General features: G+C 39.6%; 1 protein-coding gene across 2 annotated transcripts in view; it reads right to left on the bottom strand.

Moving 5' to 3' along the window:
- Positions 1–17,500, bottom strand: part of LOC123512161 (sushi, von Willebrand factor type A, EGF and pentraxin domain-containing protein 1-like) — a 100,892-nt gene that overhangs the window by 71,626 nt on the left and 11,766 nt on the right. For both annotated transcript variants that reach the window (XM_045268368.1, XM_045268367.1), the window contains exon 3: positions 15,262–15,289. In XM_045268368.1, coding sequence (XP_045124303.1) covers positions 15,262–15,289 — 28 coding nt within the window. The remainder of the gene's footprint in view (positions 1–15,261; positions 15,290–17,500) is intronic.

Below are 17,500 nucleotides of genomic sequence, written 5' to 3'. Positions count from 1 at the left end.
GAAGTAGCAACAGAAGTCTAAAGGCTGTAGTAGTAGTAGTAGTAGTAGTAGTAGTAGTAGTAGTAGTAGTAGTAGTAGTAGTAGTAGTAGTAGTAGTAGTAGTAGTAGTGGCAGCAGCAGCAGCAGTAACAGCACCAGGTGAGGTCAACGTTACGTGGTGTCACCGCCAGCCAACCCTCATATTTGCTCGGTCACTCGAAGAAAACGAGAAGCATGTGGCCTACTTACTGTACTCCTTCCTGCCTCCACTACCTCCCTCACTCCTTGCCTCCTTCCCTCCACTCCTTTCCTCTTCCTTCCCTCAACTCCTTACACCCTTCCTCCCTCCCTTCCCCCTTTCTTCCCTCTTTCCCTCGACCTCCTCCTAACTTCCCTTCTTGCCTTCACTCCTTCTCTCCCTTTTCCCTCCCCTCTTCCCTCCCTCAACTCCTTACATCTCTTCCTCCCTTCCTTCCACCTCCTCTTCTCTTCCTCCTCTCCTCCCTACTTCCTTCCTTCCTTCCTCTCCTTCCTCCTTCCTCTTCCCCTTCCTCAACTCCCTACTTCCTTTCTTTCCCTCCTTTTCTCCCTTCTCTCCTCTCCTTACCTCTACTCTTTCCCTACTTCCCTCCCTTCTTCCTTATCTCCTTCCCTCCACTCGTTTCCTATTCCCTCCCTCAACTCCCTTTCTTTCCTTCCTTTCTTTCTCCTCTCCTCATCCTTTCTTCAACTTCCTCCTCTATATCGCCCTTTCCCTCCCTCCCTCCCTCCACTGGTCGTCATGTTGGCCCGGATCACATCACTATTTCCGGCTTGTACAACTGAACAGGCCACCTCCATGAATGTATGAATGTATGAATGTTGACCTGACCTGCTTTGTGGGAAGTGGAGGAAATAGAGGAAGAGAAGGAAGGGAGAGTATGAATATTGGAAGCGAAGTGAAGAGGAAGGAAGGAGACTAAAGCATGGGAGATAGAGGGCTGGGAGTAGAAGAAGGTAGAGAAGTGTATAGGTAAATGTTTGATAGAGAAATGGAAAAAATAAAAATAGACAGGAGAGAGAAGAGACAAAAGGAGAAAGAGGAAAAATGGAAAAAGGTACAAGAAAAAAAAGAGAAAGAAGAGAGAAAATAAGGAAGATAGAAATACAACGTCAAGATCTATGAGAGGAAAATGAACGAATGCATGGGAATAAAAACAAATAAAAATGGAAGAATAAAAGAAAAAGAGAGAAGCAATGACTGAAGTACGAAAAAGTAAAGAAAGACAAAACAAAGATAAAACTGAGAAAAAAAACAAAAACAGCAAAAATGGTGAAATTAGAGAAGGTTTAAGAAAGTACAATGAAAAAAGGAGGATATCAGAAGGACGATACTAACAGTTATAAAGATTCTGATTCTATTGATAAGGAATGCAATGCTCTTGAAACTACGGTGAGTGAGTGAGTGAGTGAGTGTGTGGTGTGAGTGAATAAGAGAGTGAGTCGGTGAGAGTGAAATATGAGTAAGAGAATGGATGAGTGAGTGAGTGAGTGAGTGAGTGAGTGAGTGAGTGAGTAAAGTAGTAATGGAAGAATAAAATAAGTGAATAAGTTAAATACTAATAGAAGAATAATAGAAGTGAGCGGGTGAATGAATAACTGACTCACTTACTCACACACTGAATGAATGAATGAATGAATGACTAATACGTAGAAATATAGAAAATAAAACCACAACAAATAATAGAGGATTGACTAGAGTGAGTGAGTGAGTGAGTGAGTGAGTGAGTGAGTGAGTGAGAGAGGGAAGGAGAGGAGGAAAGGAGGGAAGGAGGGAAGGAAGAGTCAGGGTGTACCAGGGTGAAAGTAACGGTACGGTGCTCAGGAAACTAAACACACACACACACACACACACACACACACACACACACACACACACACACACACACACACACACACACACACACACACACTTTTAGAGCTTTATTTTTAAGAAAGAAACCTGCCTAATCTCAAGACAATTAGAGAGAGAGAGAGAGAGAGAGAGAGAGAGAGAGAGAGAGAGAGAGAGAGAGAGATGGACAAAGTTCTTCAAGGTTATCAATTGTATTCTCCTCTCTCTCTCTCTCTCCAGTAAACGTAAGCAATAAATTCAAGATGAGATGTCACTGGCCTATTGTTTCTTCTCCGCCTCCTCCTCCTCCTCCTCCTCCTCCTCCTCCTCCTCCTCCTCCTCCTCCTCCTCCTCCTCCTCAACAAAACAGCCTCCCTCGAAACACTAATTTTCTCCCTCCTTAATTCCGGCCTTTCTTGTCCCTTTTCTCTCCCCTCCTAATTATCCTCCTCCTCCTCCTCCTCCTCCCTCCTCCTTCTCCCCTGCACTCTCTAATCTTCTCCTTATCCCCCGTTTTCTTATATTTTTCTCTTTTTTTTTCTTCCCTTCCAATCTTCTTCCTGTCATCTTCCTCTTCCTTACAGATTCTTCCTTCCTCCTCATTCCCCTCCCCGCTCTCTCTCTCTCTCTCTCTCTCTCTCTCTCTCTCTCTCTCTCTCTCTCTCTCTCTCTCTCTCTCTCTCTCTCTCTCTCCTCCATTCATGCCGTTCATTGTTCTTCCATTTCAATACCACCACCACCTCCTCCTCCTCCTCCTCCTCCTCCTCCTCCTACTGCCAGCATCACGTTCCTCCTTCCTTTCTCTTCTCTGTCTCTATCTCTTCCTATTCTGCTCCTGCTTATTCCCCTTTTACCAACAGACACATAGGATTAAAAATAGAGATAAAAGTTTAAATAAATGAGAAATATCAAAGGAAGTAAAAAAAAATAAGTTGGGAAAAATGAAAGGAAGTAAAATAAGTTGAGGAAAACTAAAGGGAGTAAGAATGAGATGAAGTTAATTGAAAACCAGCAAAAAAAATGAAATATAACAAAAAAAACTGGAAAAATGATGAAATAAATGAAAAAGTAGCAAAAAAGAAGACGAAATCAATTTAAAAGTAGTAAAAGAAGTTGAAATAACGAAGGAAAGTAAAAAATAAATTGAAAGAAATGAAGAACGGGGAAAAGAAAAATACAATAGAAAACTCTTAACCAAAAAAAAAAGAAAAAAAAAACATGGAGAAACAAGCTTGAACTCTATATCACACAACAAAAAAGTGCAATATGAAGTGACCTGTAAGCGTGAGATCATGATGAGGCTGCAGGTTAATGAGAGAGGCTCCAGGTGGACAGTGACAACATACTACATTAAAGACACAGACAGACAGACATGGTAGAATTCATTATTGAAGCTTTAAGTGGGCACAATGACACTATATATTAAGAAAAAAACATAGACAGACATGGTAGTATTCATTATAGAAGCTCCAGGTGGGCACAATGACACTATAAATTGAAGACACAGACAGACATGGTAGGGGTTCATTATAAAAGCTCCACGTAGCAGAAGTGATACAATATATTAAGGAAAAACATAGCCAGACATGGTAGTATTCATTATAGAAGCTCCAGGTGGGCACAATGACACTATAAATTAAAGACACAAACAGACATGGTAGGGGTTCATTATAGAAGCTCAAGGTAGGCGAAATGACAGTATATTAAGGAAACACAAAAATAGACATGGTAGAGTTCATTATAGAAACTCCAGGTAGACATAGTGACACCATAAATTAAAGACACAGACAGACATGGTAGATTTCATTATAGAAGCTCCAGGTTGGTTAAGTGACACCATAAACTAACCCTTTCTTTACTGAGACGCATTTTTACCTTGAGTTTTGGATACGATGAGACGATTTTATTTACATTAGCAAGAGTCCATGGAGGTTAAAAGATTAATGCCCAGAGTCTTCACTATCTTAATTCCCACATAAGTTTCTGAAGCTGTATAAATCACCATAAAAGTAACCAGAATTAATACAAAAACGCGTCATGGTACTGAAGGGGTTAAAGACAGACAGACAGACATGGTGAAGTTCATTATAGAAATTCCAGGTGGGCACACAGACAGACATGGCAGGATTCATTATCTCTGTGGTGGTGTGGTGGTGTTATGGTGGTGTTATGGTGGTGGTGTGGTGTGGTTTTGCTCTATTTTCCCTCCTCACCTCTTAAACCGCCACGTGATAGGCCTATTACTTTTTTTATTTACTTTGTGTTATTTTGTCTTTAGGTTTATACTATTTTTCTATTTTGCTTTCTTATTTTTGCTTCGTTATCATGATTTGCTTCTTCTCTCTATTCAATTTTCTTCTCTTTCTTTTTCTTTCTTTTTTTTCCTCTTTTGTGTTCTTTGTAGTTGGCTTTTCTCTGTTTCCTTTTGTTATTTCTTTTATTTCACTTTTTCCTTTCTCTTTCCATTTATTTATTCCTCGGTTTTTGCTTACTCTCTCTCTCTCTCTCTCTCTCTCTCTCTCTCTCTCTCTCTCTCTCTCTCTCTCTCTCTCTCTCTCTCTCTCTCTCTCTCTCTCTCTTCCGTTTCCCACACATCAAAAAATTCCGCTTCTTTACATTTTTCTTTTCCCTTTCTCTTTCCTCCTTCCCTCCTCTCCTTTCCTTCTCTCCCTTCCTCTTTCCTTCTCTCCTTCTCTCCATTCTCTACCTGGTGATTAGAATGATTAAAGGTAACAAGACAAAGAGGTCAAGTCCATAGGTGTGTGTGTGTGTGTGTGTGTGTGTGTGTGTGTGTGTGTGTGTGTGTGTGTCTGGCTGTCTGTCTGTCTGTCTGTCTGTCTGTCTGTCTGTCTGTCTGTCTGTCTGTCTGTCTGTCTGTCTGTCTGTCTGTCTGTCTCTCTCTGTCTGTCTCTCTCTCTCTCTCTCTCTCTCTCTCTCTCTCTCTCTCTCTCTCTCTCTCTCTCTCTCTCTCTCTCTCTCTCTCTCTCTCTCTCTCTCTCTCTCTCTCTCTCTCTCTCCACAAAAGAGGATCGAATGAGAATTTTCCCAAGAACGAGGAACTAACTCATTGTTCGAGAGAGAGAGAGAGAGAGAGAGAGAGAGAGAGAGAGAGAGAGAGAGAGAGAGAGAGAGAGAGAGAGAGAGAGAGAGAGAGAGAGAGAGAGAGAGAGAGAGAGAGAGAGAGAGACTAGCTGACATACCAATAGACAGACTACAAGAATTACATAAAAAAAAAAAATCGACACACACACACACACACACACACACACACACACACACACACACACACACACACACACACACACACACACACACAATAGCCATACGGCGGTGTCCTGCCCTCACCCTGACCCCCCAATAGACACTCTCCGTGACCTCTGACCCTTCGTGAGTGTGTGTGTGTGTGTGTGTGTGTGTGTGTGTGTGTGTGTGTGTGTGTGTGTGTGTGTGTGTGTGTGTGTGTGTGACTACTACTACACACACACACACACACACACACACACACACACACACACACACACACACATAACGGTATAACGGTGTGACATATTATATAAGGAAGATTAGGATAAGCGATAGTAGTAGTAGTAGTAGTAGTAGTAGCAGTAGCAGTAGTAATAGTAACACCATCAACAACAACAAACACCACAAACATCCCTGACACACACAAACAAACATAAGCAGCACATAGCTAGTCACGCAATGAACCTTTTCAATCAACACACAACGCACCTCACACAACGCACCACACACCACACACTTCCTTCCTTTCCCCTTGAGTGGCGAGAGAGAGAGAGAGAGAGAGAGAGAGAGAGAGAGAGAGAGAGAGAGAGAGAGAGAGAGAGAGAGAGAGAGAGAGAGAGAGAGAGAGAGAGAGAGGCGAAGGATATTGAAAGTAGCGAGCATAACATTCCCTCACGCGTTGTACCTCCTTCTCTGACACATGTACCGTGAAATATTAAGGTTTTTAGTGTATAGTTTAAAAAAATATAAGTTAAATAAAGATGTGTAACAAGAAATGAGAGAAGTGAGAGACATAGACAGAGACAGAGAGAGAGAGAGAGAGAGAGAGAGAGAGAGAGAGAGAGAGAGAGAGAGAGAGAGAGAGAGAGAGAGAGAGAGATCCAGGGGTCATGTGACAGAGGAACAAGGTATTTTACTCACACAAAAACAATGAAACAAGCAAAGTGAAACAAAAAAAAAGACGTGACGTAACGTAACGGCAAGACTTCTTACTTAACCTGTGACCCATTGTGTGTGTGTGGGAGGAATAAAGAGAAAAAGGTAATCATGTAAGTCATTAAAGAGAGGGAGGAAGGAAGGAAGGAAGGAAGAGAGAGAGAAAGAAAAAGAAAGAGAGAAAAGAGAATAATTAAATGAAAGAAAGACAGAAAAGAAAGGAAGAAAGAAAGAAAAAGAAAGATCAATGAGAGAGAGAGAGAGAGAGAGAGAGAGAGAGAGAGAGAGAGAGAGAGAGAGAGAGGGTACAGACGTATATAGCATGAACGTAAATCGGTCGCTCTGCTTACTGTTATAACGGGAACCTATGCCGCTGCCGCCTCCTCCTCCTCCTCCTCCTCCTCCTCCTCCTCCTCCTCCTCTTCTTTCTCCTCATATTAATCCTCTACTAATTCGTTTTAATCCTAATTTTCTTCTCTATTCATGTGTGTTCCTCGTCCTCCTCCTCCTCCTCCTTCTTCTTTTCTTCTTTATCTTCGTGTTAATCGCCTTCCTCCTCTTCCTTCTCTGCCTCTTCCTATTCTTCTTCCATCTTCTCCTCCTCCATTTCCTCATAGTTCTTTTCCTTTTATACCTTATTCTATTCCTTTCCTTCTTTCTCCTCTTTCTTCTTCTTCCTACTCCTCTTCTTTTTATTTCTTCTTTTAGTCTTCCTACTCAATCTTCTCTTCCTCCATCTCTACATCTTTCTCTTTTCTTCACCCTATTCAGTTCATCTGCTTTGTTTTTGCTCTTCTTCCTCCTCCTCCTCCTCTTCTTCTTCTTCTTCTTCTTCTTCTTCTTCTTCTTCTTCTTCTTCTTCTTCTTCTTCTTCTTCTTCTTCTTCTTCTTCTTCTTCTTCTTCTTCCTCTTCCCTTTTCTCACAAACTGACCGGAAATTTCTCTTTTGACATTTTTACGGCATTCGCTTTCACCTCCTTTTTTTTCTTCCTCTTCCTCATTCTTCTAATTTTTCCTTCCTCTCTTTTCTCTAAAATTCCATCTTTTTTGTTAACTTTTCTCCTACATCCATCTCTCAATTTACTTTCTTTTTATTTCTTTATGTTCCTTCGTTTGGCTTTCAGTGTGTGTGTGTGTGTGTGTGTGTGTGTGTGTGTGTGTGTGTGTGTGTGTGTGTGTGTGTGTGTGTGTGTGTGTGTGTGTGTGTGTGTGTGTGTGTGTGTGTGTGTGTGTGTGTGTGTGTGTGTGTGTGTGTGTGTGTGTGTGTGTGTGTGTGTGTGTGTGTGACCCTCTAACCTGATATATTTTTTACGTAAGTTAGTTAAAGTTCCTGTTTTGAGAGAGAGAGAGAGAGAGAGAGAGAGAGAGAGAGAGAGAGAGAGAGAGAGAGAGAGAGAGAGAGGTGAGTGCGGGAAGGTGCAGCCAGGTGGTACAGTTACCTGGCCGACTGACTAGCTGGCTACTCTACAGGTACAAAAGAAGATTAAGATGCCGAATGCTGCCTTGAAAAATCTCTCTCTCTCTCTCTCTCTCTCTCTCTCTCTCTCTCTCTCTCTCTCTGATGGCCTACGATTTCATGAGCTTTCGGTCTTTTGAGTATTTTCTGTTTTAGATTTGACATTTAAGTAATTTTCTATCAAAACTTAAGATTCCGTTCAATTATCTCTCTCTCTCTCTCTCTCTCTCTCTCTCTCTCTCTCTCTGGGAAGGATAGAGGAAGGTTATGAGGAGAGAACAAAAAGGTGATAAAGAGAGGCAGGAGATGAGGTATTGTTAGTCTGGTCACGTGGGCTACGCTGGTGATCCCATCTTCGGTCAGTGTTCCCTAGCTCGCTCTCTCTCTCTCTCTCTCTCTCTCTCTCTCTCTCTCTCTCTCTCTCTCTCTCTCTCTGGTAGTACGGGTGGTCGTAGCGGTGATGGTGGTATGAGTATTGCAGTAGTAGTAGTAGTAGTAGTAGTAGTAGTAGTAGTAGTAATAGTAGTAGTAGTAGTAGTAGTAGTAGTAATAATAATAATAATAATAATAATAATAATAATAATAATAATAATAATAATAATAATAATAATAATAATAATAATAATAATAATAATAATAATGAAGAAGAAGAAGAAGAAGAAGAAGAAGAAGAAGAAGAAGAAGAAGAAGAAGAAGAAGAAGAAGAAGAAGAAGAAGAAGAAGAAGAAGAAGAAGAAGAAGAAGAAGAAGAAGAAGAAGAAGAAGAAGAAGAAGAAGAAGAAGAAGAAGAAGAAGAAGAAAAAGAAGAAGAAAAAGAGGAAGAAAAGAAGAAGATAAAAAAAAATCAAAGGAAACGAATTCATCCCATGCAATTAAGCTGTCATTTTCCCACGCACATTTACAAAGAAAAAACTCACAGAAGATAACAGGAACAAAAAGAGTCACAGGAACAAGCACTCAACAATTCACCACAATGATAATAATAATAATAATAATAACAATAACGACAATAACACTAATAGCAATAACCATCAATAACTGAACCAAGTGAAGGAAAACAATAGCAACATTAATCAAACACAATTTAAAACACTTCAAACTTACAAAATATTAAACTAAACCATTATGAGAAATTAAATAGATACACAATAGCTATTTTTTCCAGTTCTTTTCTCCCTCTCCCTCTCTCTCTCTCTCTCTCTCTCTCTCTCTCTCTCTCTCTCTCTCTCTCTCTCTCTCTCAGGCAATAAGAGTCCAGGTAAGTCATAATACAATGTGATTTTCCGCCTTACTGACAAATATTATGCAGGTTGATGACTTTTCTTGAGTCTAGAATCTTAACATTATGGAGAGTGACGGTGCATTGTGGGAAGAAAGACTGTTTTGTGTGTGTGTGTGTGTGTGTGTGTGTGTGTGTGTGTGTGTGTGTGTGTGTGTGTGTGTGTGTGTGTGTGTGTGTGTGTGTGTGTGTGTGTGTGTGTGTTTTGTGCCTTTTTTTCGTTTTCAAGGTTATGTTCTGCCTTTATTTTCTTGCTGTTATTGTTATAATTATCTTTTATTTTCTCTTCCTCTCTTTTTTTTTCTCACTTTTATCTTTCTCCTTTCTTGTTTGCCTCCTTTCTTTATTTTTTTCTATTCTTTCTACTTTTGTTTATCTAATCTTCCACTTCACTATCTTTTTTATGTCATTTTCTTCTTCCTTCTTCATCTTTTCTTCTTCTTTATCTTCTTCGTCCTCCTCTTCCTCCTTCTCCAAACTAAACGTAACCTACCCTAACATTTGTATTCCTCCCCTTCCTCCTCCCTTTCCTCCTCTTCTTCCTCCTTCCCTTTGTTGTCCATCACGCCTCTTCATGCCTCCTCTCCCTCTCCTCCACCTCTCTCACCTCTTATCTACTCTCCATGACTGTTCTCCACGCCTCCTCCTCCTCCTCCTCCTCCTCCTCTTCCTCTTCCTCTTCCTCCTCCTCTTCCTCGTCCTTCACTTGTCCACGCGCATTTCACCTCTTCATGACACACCACCACCTCCTCCTCCTCCTCCTCCTCCTCCTCCTCCTCCTCCTCCTGCACCTTTTCCTTTTCTCTCACAATCACTATCATCACCACCACCACCACCACAACCACCAGCACCACCACCACCACTGCTGGCACACCCACAGCAATGCATATAAGGGCAGACAGGAAGACAGAGGGAGACAGGGGAAGAGAGGGAGAGGACAGGGGAGGACAGAGGGGGACGGCAACAACCAGAGTGATGCAAATGAGGGGAAGAAATAAGGTGGTGTCTTTCCTCTCGCCTCTGTTGCCTTGAGGAAGCTATGGGTGGTGTTTGCTTAAGGGTTTTTTATTGGAATGGGAGGGAGGGAGGGAGGGAGGGAGGGGGAAAGGGGGGGAGAGAGAGAGAGAGAGAGAGAGAGAGAGAGAGAGAGAGAGAGAGAGAGAGAGAGAGAGAGAGAGAGAGAGAGAGAGAGAGAGAGAGAGAGACAGACAGACAGACAGACAGACAGACAGACAGACAGACAGACAGACAGATAGACAGACAGACAGACAGACAGAGACAACAGACAGAAACAAACCCAGAGACATATACAGACATACGGACAGATAGACAGACAGACACACAGACAGACAGAGACAGACAGACAGACAGACAGACAAAGAAACAGAGAGAGAAAGACACACAGACAGACAGACAGACAGACAGACAAAGGGGCAGTATTTAGCTAATTCATGTTTCTTTTAAGTTTCCCAGAATATAATGGATCAAATTCATATAGTTTTGCTTTTTATTGGTTCGTTACTAGTTAACTGTGTGCAAGATAGACAAAATACAAGAGGGACGACACAGAATGAACAGAGAGATAGCTAGATAGAGATAGATAGAGATAGATAGATAGAGATCAACAAGGATAACAGAAAAACGGATAAAAAGACAAAATAGATAGACAGGTACAGATAAGGACATGCAAAGACAGACCTCAAAAAGAATGACAGGACCATAAATACAGGAAAAGAACATGAATAAAAGAAAAGGAGGACGATCAGAATGAACAGAAGATAGCTAGAGGGACAGAAAAAAACGAGACGAAGAAGAACAAACAAAACAGAAAGGCATGAATAAAAGAGAACAGAAGAACATGAATAAAAGAGAACAGAAGGATATATATGAAAGAAAAGGATGATAAGAATGAACAGAAGATAGCTAGATAAACAGAAATAAACAAGGAAAACAGAAGGACGGATAGGACAGAATAAATAAACAAGTGTAGATAAGAACACACAAAAACAGACTTACAAACAGAATGGCAGGACAACAAATAAAATAAAGATAAAATAAGAGGCAAGTAGAAAGACAAACATACAGATAGGATTAACATAAATTGATAGGTAGACAGACTGACAGATAAAGAGACGGAAAGACAAGGCCAAAACATAATAGAAAATAGAATAAGCTGCTACACGAGGACAGGAATATTATACGAAGCTTAACACATGCAAATTCACACAGGGACAGACTAAGGAAAATTGTGAGCTGGTGATTTTTAGATGCTGAACCAAACCAAACATACTTACACAATGAGGAAGTGTAAATGATACCAAAATAATGCATAATAAAGAGAAACCTAAATGCACACACACACACACACACACACACACACACACACACGTACATACATACACTTAACAAACATACAAAGGACAAGGATGTGTATTTTTCCTCTGCATAAGTGAATGTAAGTGAAGGTCTCTCTGTGTGTGTGTGTGTGTGTGTGTGTGTGTGTGTGTGTGTGTGTGTGTGTGTGTGTGTGTGTGTGTGTGTGTGTGTGTGTGTGTGTGTGTGTGTGTGTGTGTGTGTGTGTGTGTGTGTGTGCATTCCTTCATCCTCCCACTCTCTCTCTCTCTCTCTCTCTCTCTCTCTCTCTCTCTCTCTCTCTCTCTCTCTCTCTCTCTCTCTCTCTCTCTCTCTCTCAAGAACCTACATTTAAATACACGTCAACATAGAAAGTACTAGAGAGAGAGAGAGAGAGAGAGAGAGAGAGAGAGAGAGAGAGAGAGAGAGAGAGAGAGAGAGAGAGAGAGAGAGAGAGAGAGATAAAGACATATACATCCATCCATCTAGCCATACATACATACAGACATATACACATACATACATACAGACAGACAGACAGCCAGACAGAGAGAGGGGGAGAAGAGAAGGGTGAAAGGGAGGGAGGGAAGTGACAAGGAGAGTGATGATGGAGGTTAGGCAGTGGTAGCTTAGATAAGTTGAAGGGAAAGTGTCTTAGACGTGAGTGAAGGAACTGACGTGGAAATGAGAGAGAGAGAGAGAGAGAGAGAGAGAGAGAGAGAGAGAGAGAGATCAAGGATAACCACACGTCATAACTCCTCCCCACATTGAAAACCACTTCACTCTCTCTCTCTCTCTCTCTCTCTCTCTCGCTCTGTCCTCTTCGTCTGACATTTACCCAACACACACACACACACACACACACACACACACACACACACACACACAGGAATTCTAAACACACACTAAGTATATTAACCACTCCTTGATTTTTTCCTCCTCCCTCCCTCCTTCACCTCCCCACTCTCTCTCTCTCTCTCTCTCTCTCTCTCTCTCTCTCTCTCTCTCTCTCTCTCTCTCTCTCTCAGCTGCCCTTTGAAGATATGACGTCACCGAAAGAGAGAGAGAGAGAGAGAGAGAGAGAGAGAGAGAGAGAGAGAGAGAGAGAGAGAGAGAGAGAGAGAGAGAGCGATTTAGTAATACTGTAATCTTATTTATTGTAATTAGCTTGAATATTTTTTTTATTTTCATCGTGTTTTTTTTTTTCTTCATCTTTATTATTTTTTACATTACTGCCATTTTCTTTAACTTATTTTTGCTTCTTTTCTTTAATTTCTTACTTCTCTCACTTTTCTTCTTTTCTTCCTTTCGAAACCACACACACACACACACACACACACACACACACACACACACACACACACACACACACACACACACACACACACACACACACACACAGAAAATATATAAAAAATAAGAAAGAAAAGTAAAATTCTCTCTCTCTCTCTCTCTCTCTCTCTCTCTCTCTCTCTCTCTAGCGTGACGTGCGGTTCCATAAGAGTAACAAGCATATGAAAACTGAAGCTGCAGCAGATTCGCGGCAAACAAACGGCTGTGACGAGTGTTATGCAGACGACACACGCAGCGGCACTGAGTCACAAAGGCGGCAATTGTCACGGGGCTGCTCACCAAGTATCCCTCTAGTAGTAAAAGCATCGTACCATGTAACAAAACTGTCGTACGTGTTTGGAGTGCGTTTGTTTATCTTAACCCCTTCGATACTGGAACACTTTTTTTTTACCTTGAGATTTGAGTACGATAAGACCATTTTTTTTTTATATTAGGAAGGGCCTATGGAGGTCAGAAGATTAATGGCAGGAGTCTTCACTATTTTAATCCCTCACATAAGTTCCTGACGCTGTACAAGATCACCAAATAGTAAGCACAATAAATATGGAAAAGCGTCACGGTACTGAAAGGGTTAAATAAAGTATTGTGTGTGGATTTCCTTTTTTATTCTCTTTTTTTTTTTTGTAAGGTTGTAGTGGGTTTAGGAAAAGTGTAGTGTGTTTTTTGTAATGTAAGTTTTGGTAGTGTCGTATCGAGGGACAAAGTTATCGTACGTTTTAGCAAAAGTATCGTGTATCATTGTAAAGTTGTCGTGGATTTTGTTGTATCGTAGTTGGTGTAAATCATCATACGTTTCAGCCAAAGTATCGTGTATCTGTGAGGTTCCCGTGCAGTGTCGTATCGAGGGACAAAGTTATCGTACGTTTTAGCAAAAGTATCGTGTATCTGTGAGGTTGTTGTGGATTCGGGCAGTATCGTAGTAAGTGTACATCATCATACGTTTCAGCCAAAGTATCGTGTATCTGTGAGGTTGTGCGTTATAGTAAAAGTATCGCATATATGTATAAAGTTTCGTATCTCTTAGTAAAAGTATCGCGTGCCTTAATAAAAAGCATTGTGAATTTATGTTTTTTTTCTTTTCAAATTATAAAACGATCAAACATATTCGCCAAGGTATCGTGCATGTCAGTAAAAGTGTTGTACTCGTGCAGTCACGTGATACATTCTTGGCACCCTTCACTATTGTTATGAATGACTTAGGAGTATACATTCTTATTTCTATTTTGTGAGCTGCGTAAAAAGTTTCTTCTCATTTCCTTTCCAATAGCCAAGACAAACTAACGAAAATCTTTATACGAGCAATGTTGTCAAGATTAGTGAAATATATAAGGATTCTGTTTGGGAGTGAAGGAGTGAAAGAAGAAAAGATGATACATAAGTTAAACTGTGTGTGTGTGTGTGTGTGTGTGTGTGTGTGTGTGTGTGTGTGTGTGTGTGTGTGTGTGTGTGTGTGTGTGTGTGTAGTAGTAGTAGTAGTAGTAGTAGTAGTAGTAGTAGTAGTAGTAGTAGTAGTAGTAGTAGTAGTAGTAGTAGTAGTAGTAGTAGTAGTAGTAGTATTCATAGCAGTAGCAGCAGTAGTAGTAAGTATTTCCAAGTACACAAGTCATTTACACAGCATATTTCACTATTAAATACAACTCCCACTTATCATATTCACAACTATTACCATTAACCATGACCGTGAAAGTTAATAAGAGATCATAGAGAACAGTGCTCGTAATTACACCATATCACTCTTTACACGCACTACTTAACTCACCTGGGTGCATAATTACCCCCACGCGTCAAGGTAATAGCAGGTATACACAGAGGGAGACAAATACACACATGGATCCCTTGGAGTGAAATGACAATAGGAGTAATGTGAGTAAACAAGTATAGCGTGATACTGACAATGAGCTGAAATATAATGCATGCAAAGATGATGGTGTTAACTGAAGCTTTTAATTACTTAGAGGAGAGAGAGTAAGAAGAAAGTTTGAGTTATTATAATTTTAGCTTACAGGAAGACAAGAAAGTAGTAACGTGATACTGACAAGGAGCTGAAATATAATGCATGCAAAGATGATGGTGCTAATTGAAGCTTTTAATTACTTAGAGGAGAAAGAGTGACAAGAAAATTTGAGTTATTATAATTTTAGATTACAGGAAGACAGAAGAAAGTTTATAGGTTTAATGTATAAGAAACAATTAAAAAGGGAGAAAGATACGATAATTAATCTGCTTTCATAAAAGACAGAAGAGGAAAGATGAAGGCAGATTAGAAAAAATTACCATAGTTTTAGAAAAGATACAAGAGAATAATGAACAAATGTTACACCAGTTGTTATTACTATTAAAAGATGAAAAGAAAGGGGAGAGAAAGATTTAGGAAGCTATTATCGTTTTACACAAAAGAGAGAGGAGAGGAAAGAACGATTACTTGAGTTATTAAAGTTTTGAGGGCAAAGGAGAGAAAAGATTGGGAATTATTGCAGTTTACTTGTCTAATCATTGTTATTACTGTTATGTATTACTGAAATAGTGAAAATTGTACAAAAAGAGAGAGAGAGAGAGAGAGAGAGAGAAGGGAAAGAAAATAAGGATCAAAGGTGTTATTAAGATTCTGTCAAATTAGGAAACGTAGCCATTAAAGTTAGTTATTTCATTGTGGTCATTAAAACATTATAAAACTGGGAAGGGGAGGAAATAAAGAAGACTGAAGGAAACACATAAAAAAAATGAAGAATAGAGACATTGATAACACACACACACACACACACACACACACGAACATGACTCCTTACTTACCCTCAGGACAGTGGAAAATAGCGTCTTCCTGCAAAGAAACAAAAAAGACAAATACATTAGAACATGGTCGAGGTAGGAGAACTGTGTGTGTGTGTGTGTGTGTGTGTGTGTGTGTGTGTGTGTGTGTGTGTGTGTGTGTGTGTGTGTGTGTGTGTGTGTGTGTGTGTGTGTGTGTGTGTGTGTGTGTGTGTGTGTAGACTGGTAAGCGTATCTACAGATCTACATATATACAAAGTACGTAAGTAAGTTTGTTTATGTAAGAAGTATTGTACAAATAATCTCATAAACACACAATTATGATTTCTTTTTTTCATTTCTTTTTTTTTCATTATTATTAGAAATATTTTTCAGGTACACAATTTTGTAGCAACACGAGTATAAGATAGTACAAACGAACGAAACACACACACACACACACACACACACACACACACACACACACACACACACACACACACACACACACACACACACACACACACACACACACACAAGAGGGACATTCCATCTTAGGTACGTAATCCTTTTGACTTCAAGAGAGAGAGAGAGAGAGAGAGAGAGAGAGAGAGAGAGAGAGAGAGAGAGAGAGAGAGAGAGAGAGATCCGGGTATTTCAATTTCGTTTTCCCTTCCCTCTCTCCTTTTTTTTGTTGTTGTTTTTTTCCATATCTTGTCTTTCATCCTTTCTTCTTCTTCTTCTTCTTCTTCTTCTTCTTCGTCATCTTCTTTTCAGTTCGTTATTTCTGTCTTTTCACGTTTTTTTCTGCATTTTTCTTTTACTTTTTTTCTTTCTACTATTTTTTTGTTTTTCCATCTGTTTTATTTCTTTCTCCTCTTTTGTTAATTTTTCTATTTCTTTCATTCACTTTTTCTCATGGTCTTCTCAATCCCTCTCTTATCTCTCATCTTCTCTAATCATTTCCTGTGTCTCTTCTTCTCTTTATCTGCCTACTCATCTCTCTCTCTCTCCTCCTATTATCTCTCTCTCTCTCTCTCTCTCTCTCTCTCTCTCTCTCTCTCTCTCTCTCTCTCTCTCTCTCTCTCTCTCTTCTTCTTCTTCTTCTTCTTCTTCTTCTTCTCTGTTCGTCTCCTTTGTGTGCTTCTATTTGTCTGTTTACTAATCTTTTCTCCTTCTCTCTTTATTTTTGTTAATTATTGTCTTTCATTCTTCTCTTCTCTATTCATATCTTTTCTTTGTAATTATTGTCTCTTCTTCTTTCTTCTCTCACTTCCATTACTTCCTTATTTTCTTTTCCAATTATTTCCTTTGTGCTGTTTTTTTTTGTTTCTCTCTTTCTCTCTCTCTCTATCTATCTATCTATCTATCTATCTACTTCTTTTTTCCTTCTTTCCCTCTTGTTTTCTTTTCTTTCTTCGTTGTCTGGTTTTTTTTTTTCTTTTTTCATTTTCTAGAGTTTTTTTTTTCTACTTCCATTTATTATTCCCGTTTTCTTTCACAAAATTTTCACCTGAAGACAAACGTAATTTTCTACTTCTATCAAACTCAAGTCGAAGAGAAATAAAAAGGAGAAGATACGAAAAGAAAAAGCGAACGGTAATTATTGCGAATCTTAGTAAAAAAAGAATGAGATAGAAAAGAAACAGCGTCCATTGTAGCCAAATCTAATTAAGAGATGAAAGAAAGTAAGAAAAATAGAAGAAAACTACGGTACTCTTGCAAACCTAAGGGAAAAGAGAAAAAGAAAATTAATATAGAAACAGCAACAATTCCAGACGTAATGAGTACAAGGAAGAGAATAAAATAAATGCCATTATTCTAAACCTAATTAAAAGGAAGAGAAAAAAGTAGAAGAAGAAGAAACGTTATCATTGCAGAATCATTAATAATGAAAAAAAAAAAAGTTACATGACAGTAAGTAGCCTTGACGGAAAATTTATACCAGTTGACATTATTTTTTTTCTTATTTTTATTATAGCGTCGCAGTGTTTTGGTTAAATCTCTCTCTCTCTCTCTCTCTCTCTCTCTCTCTCTCTCTCTCTCTCTCTCTCTCTCTCTCTCTCTCCTTGTCCTAATCACCCGATGACATTCAAACTATTCTCGTTCTTCTCTTTTTTTTCTGTTCAGTGTCGTAGTGGTTTGGTCAACTCTCTCTCTCTCTCTCTCTCTCTCTCTCTCTCTCTCTCTCTCTCTCTCTCTCTCTCTCTCTCTCTCTCTCTCATCAGCCAATGACAAAATACTAGTGGCCTTCACGGTGCGCTCCTTAATGAAATGCTAACCG

The sequence above is a fragment of the Portunus trituberculatus genome, chromosome 33 (genome assembly GCF_017591435.1).
Source record: "Portunus trituberculatus isolate SZX2019 chromosome 33, ASM1759143v1, whole genome shotgun sequence".
Classification (NCBI taxonomy): domain Eukaryota; kingdom Metazoa; phylum Arthropoda; class Malacostraca; order Decapoda; family Portunidae; genus Portunus; species Portunus trituberculatus.
The sequence above is the reverse complement of the archived record's forward strand: the minus strand, read 5'-3'. Positions and strand labels throughout refer to the sequence as shown.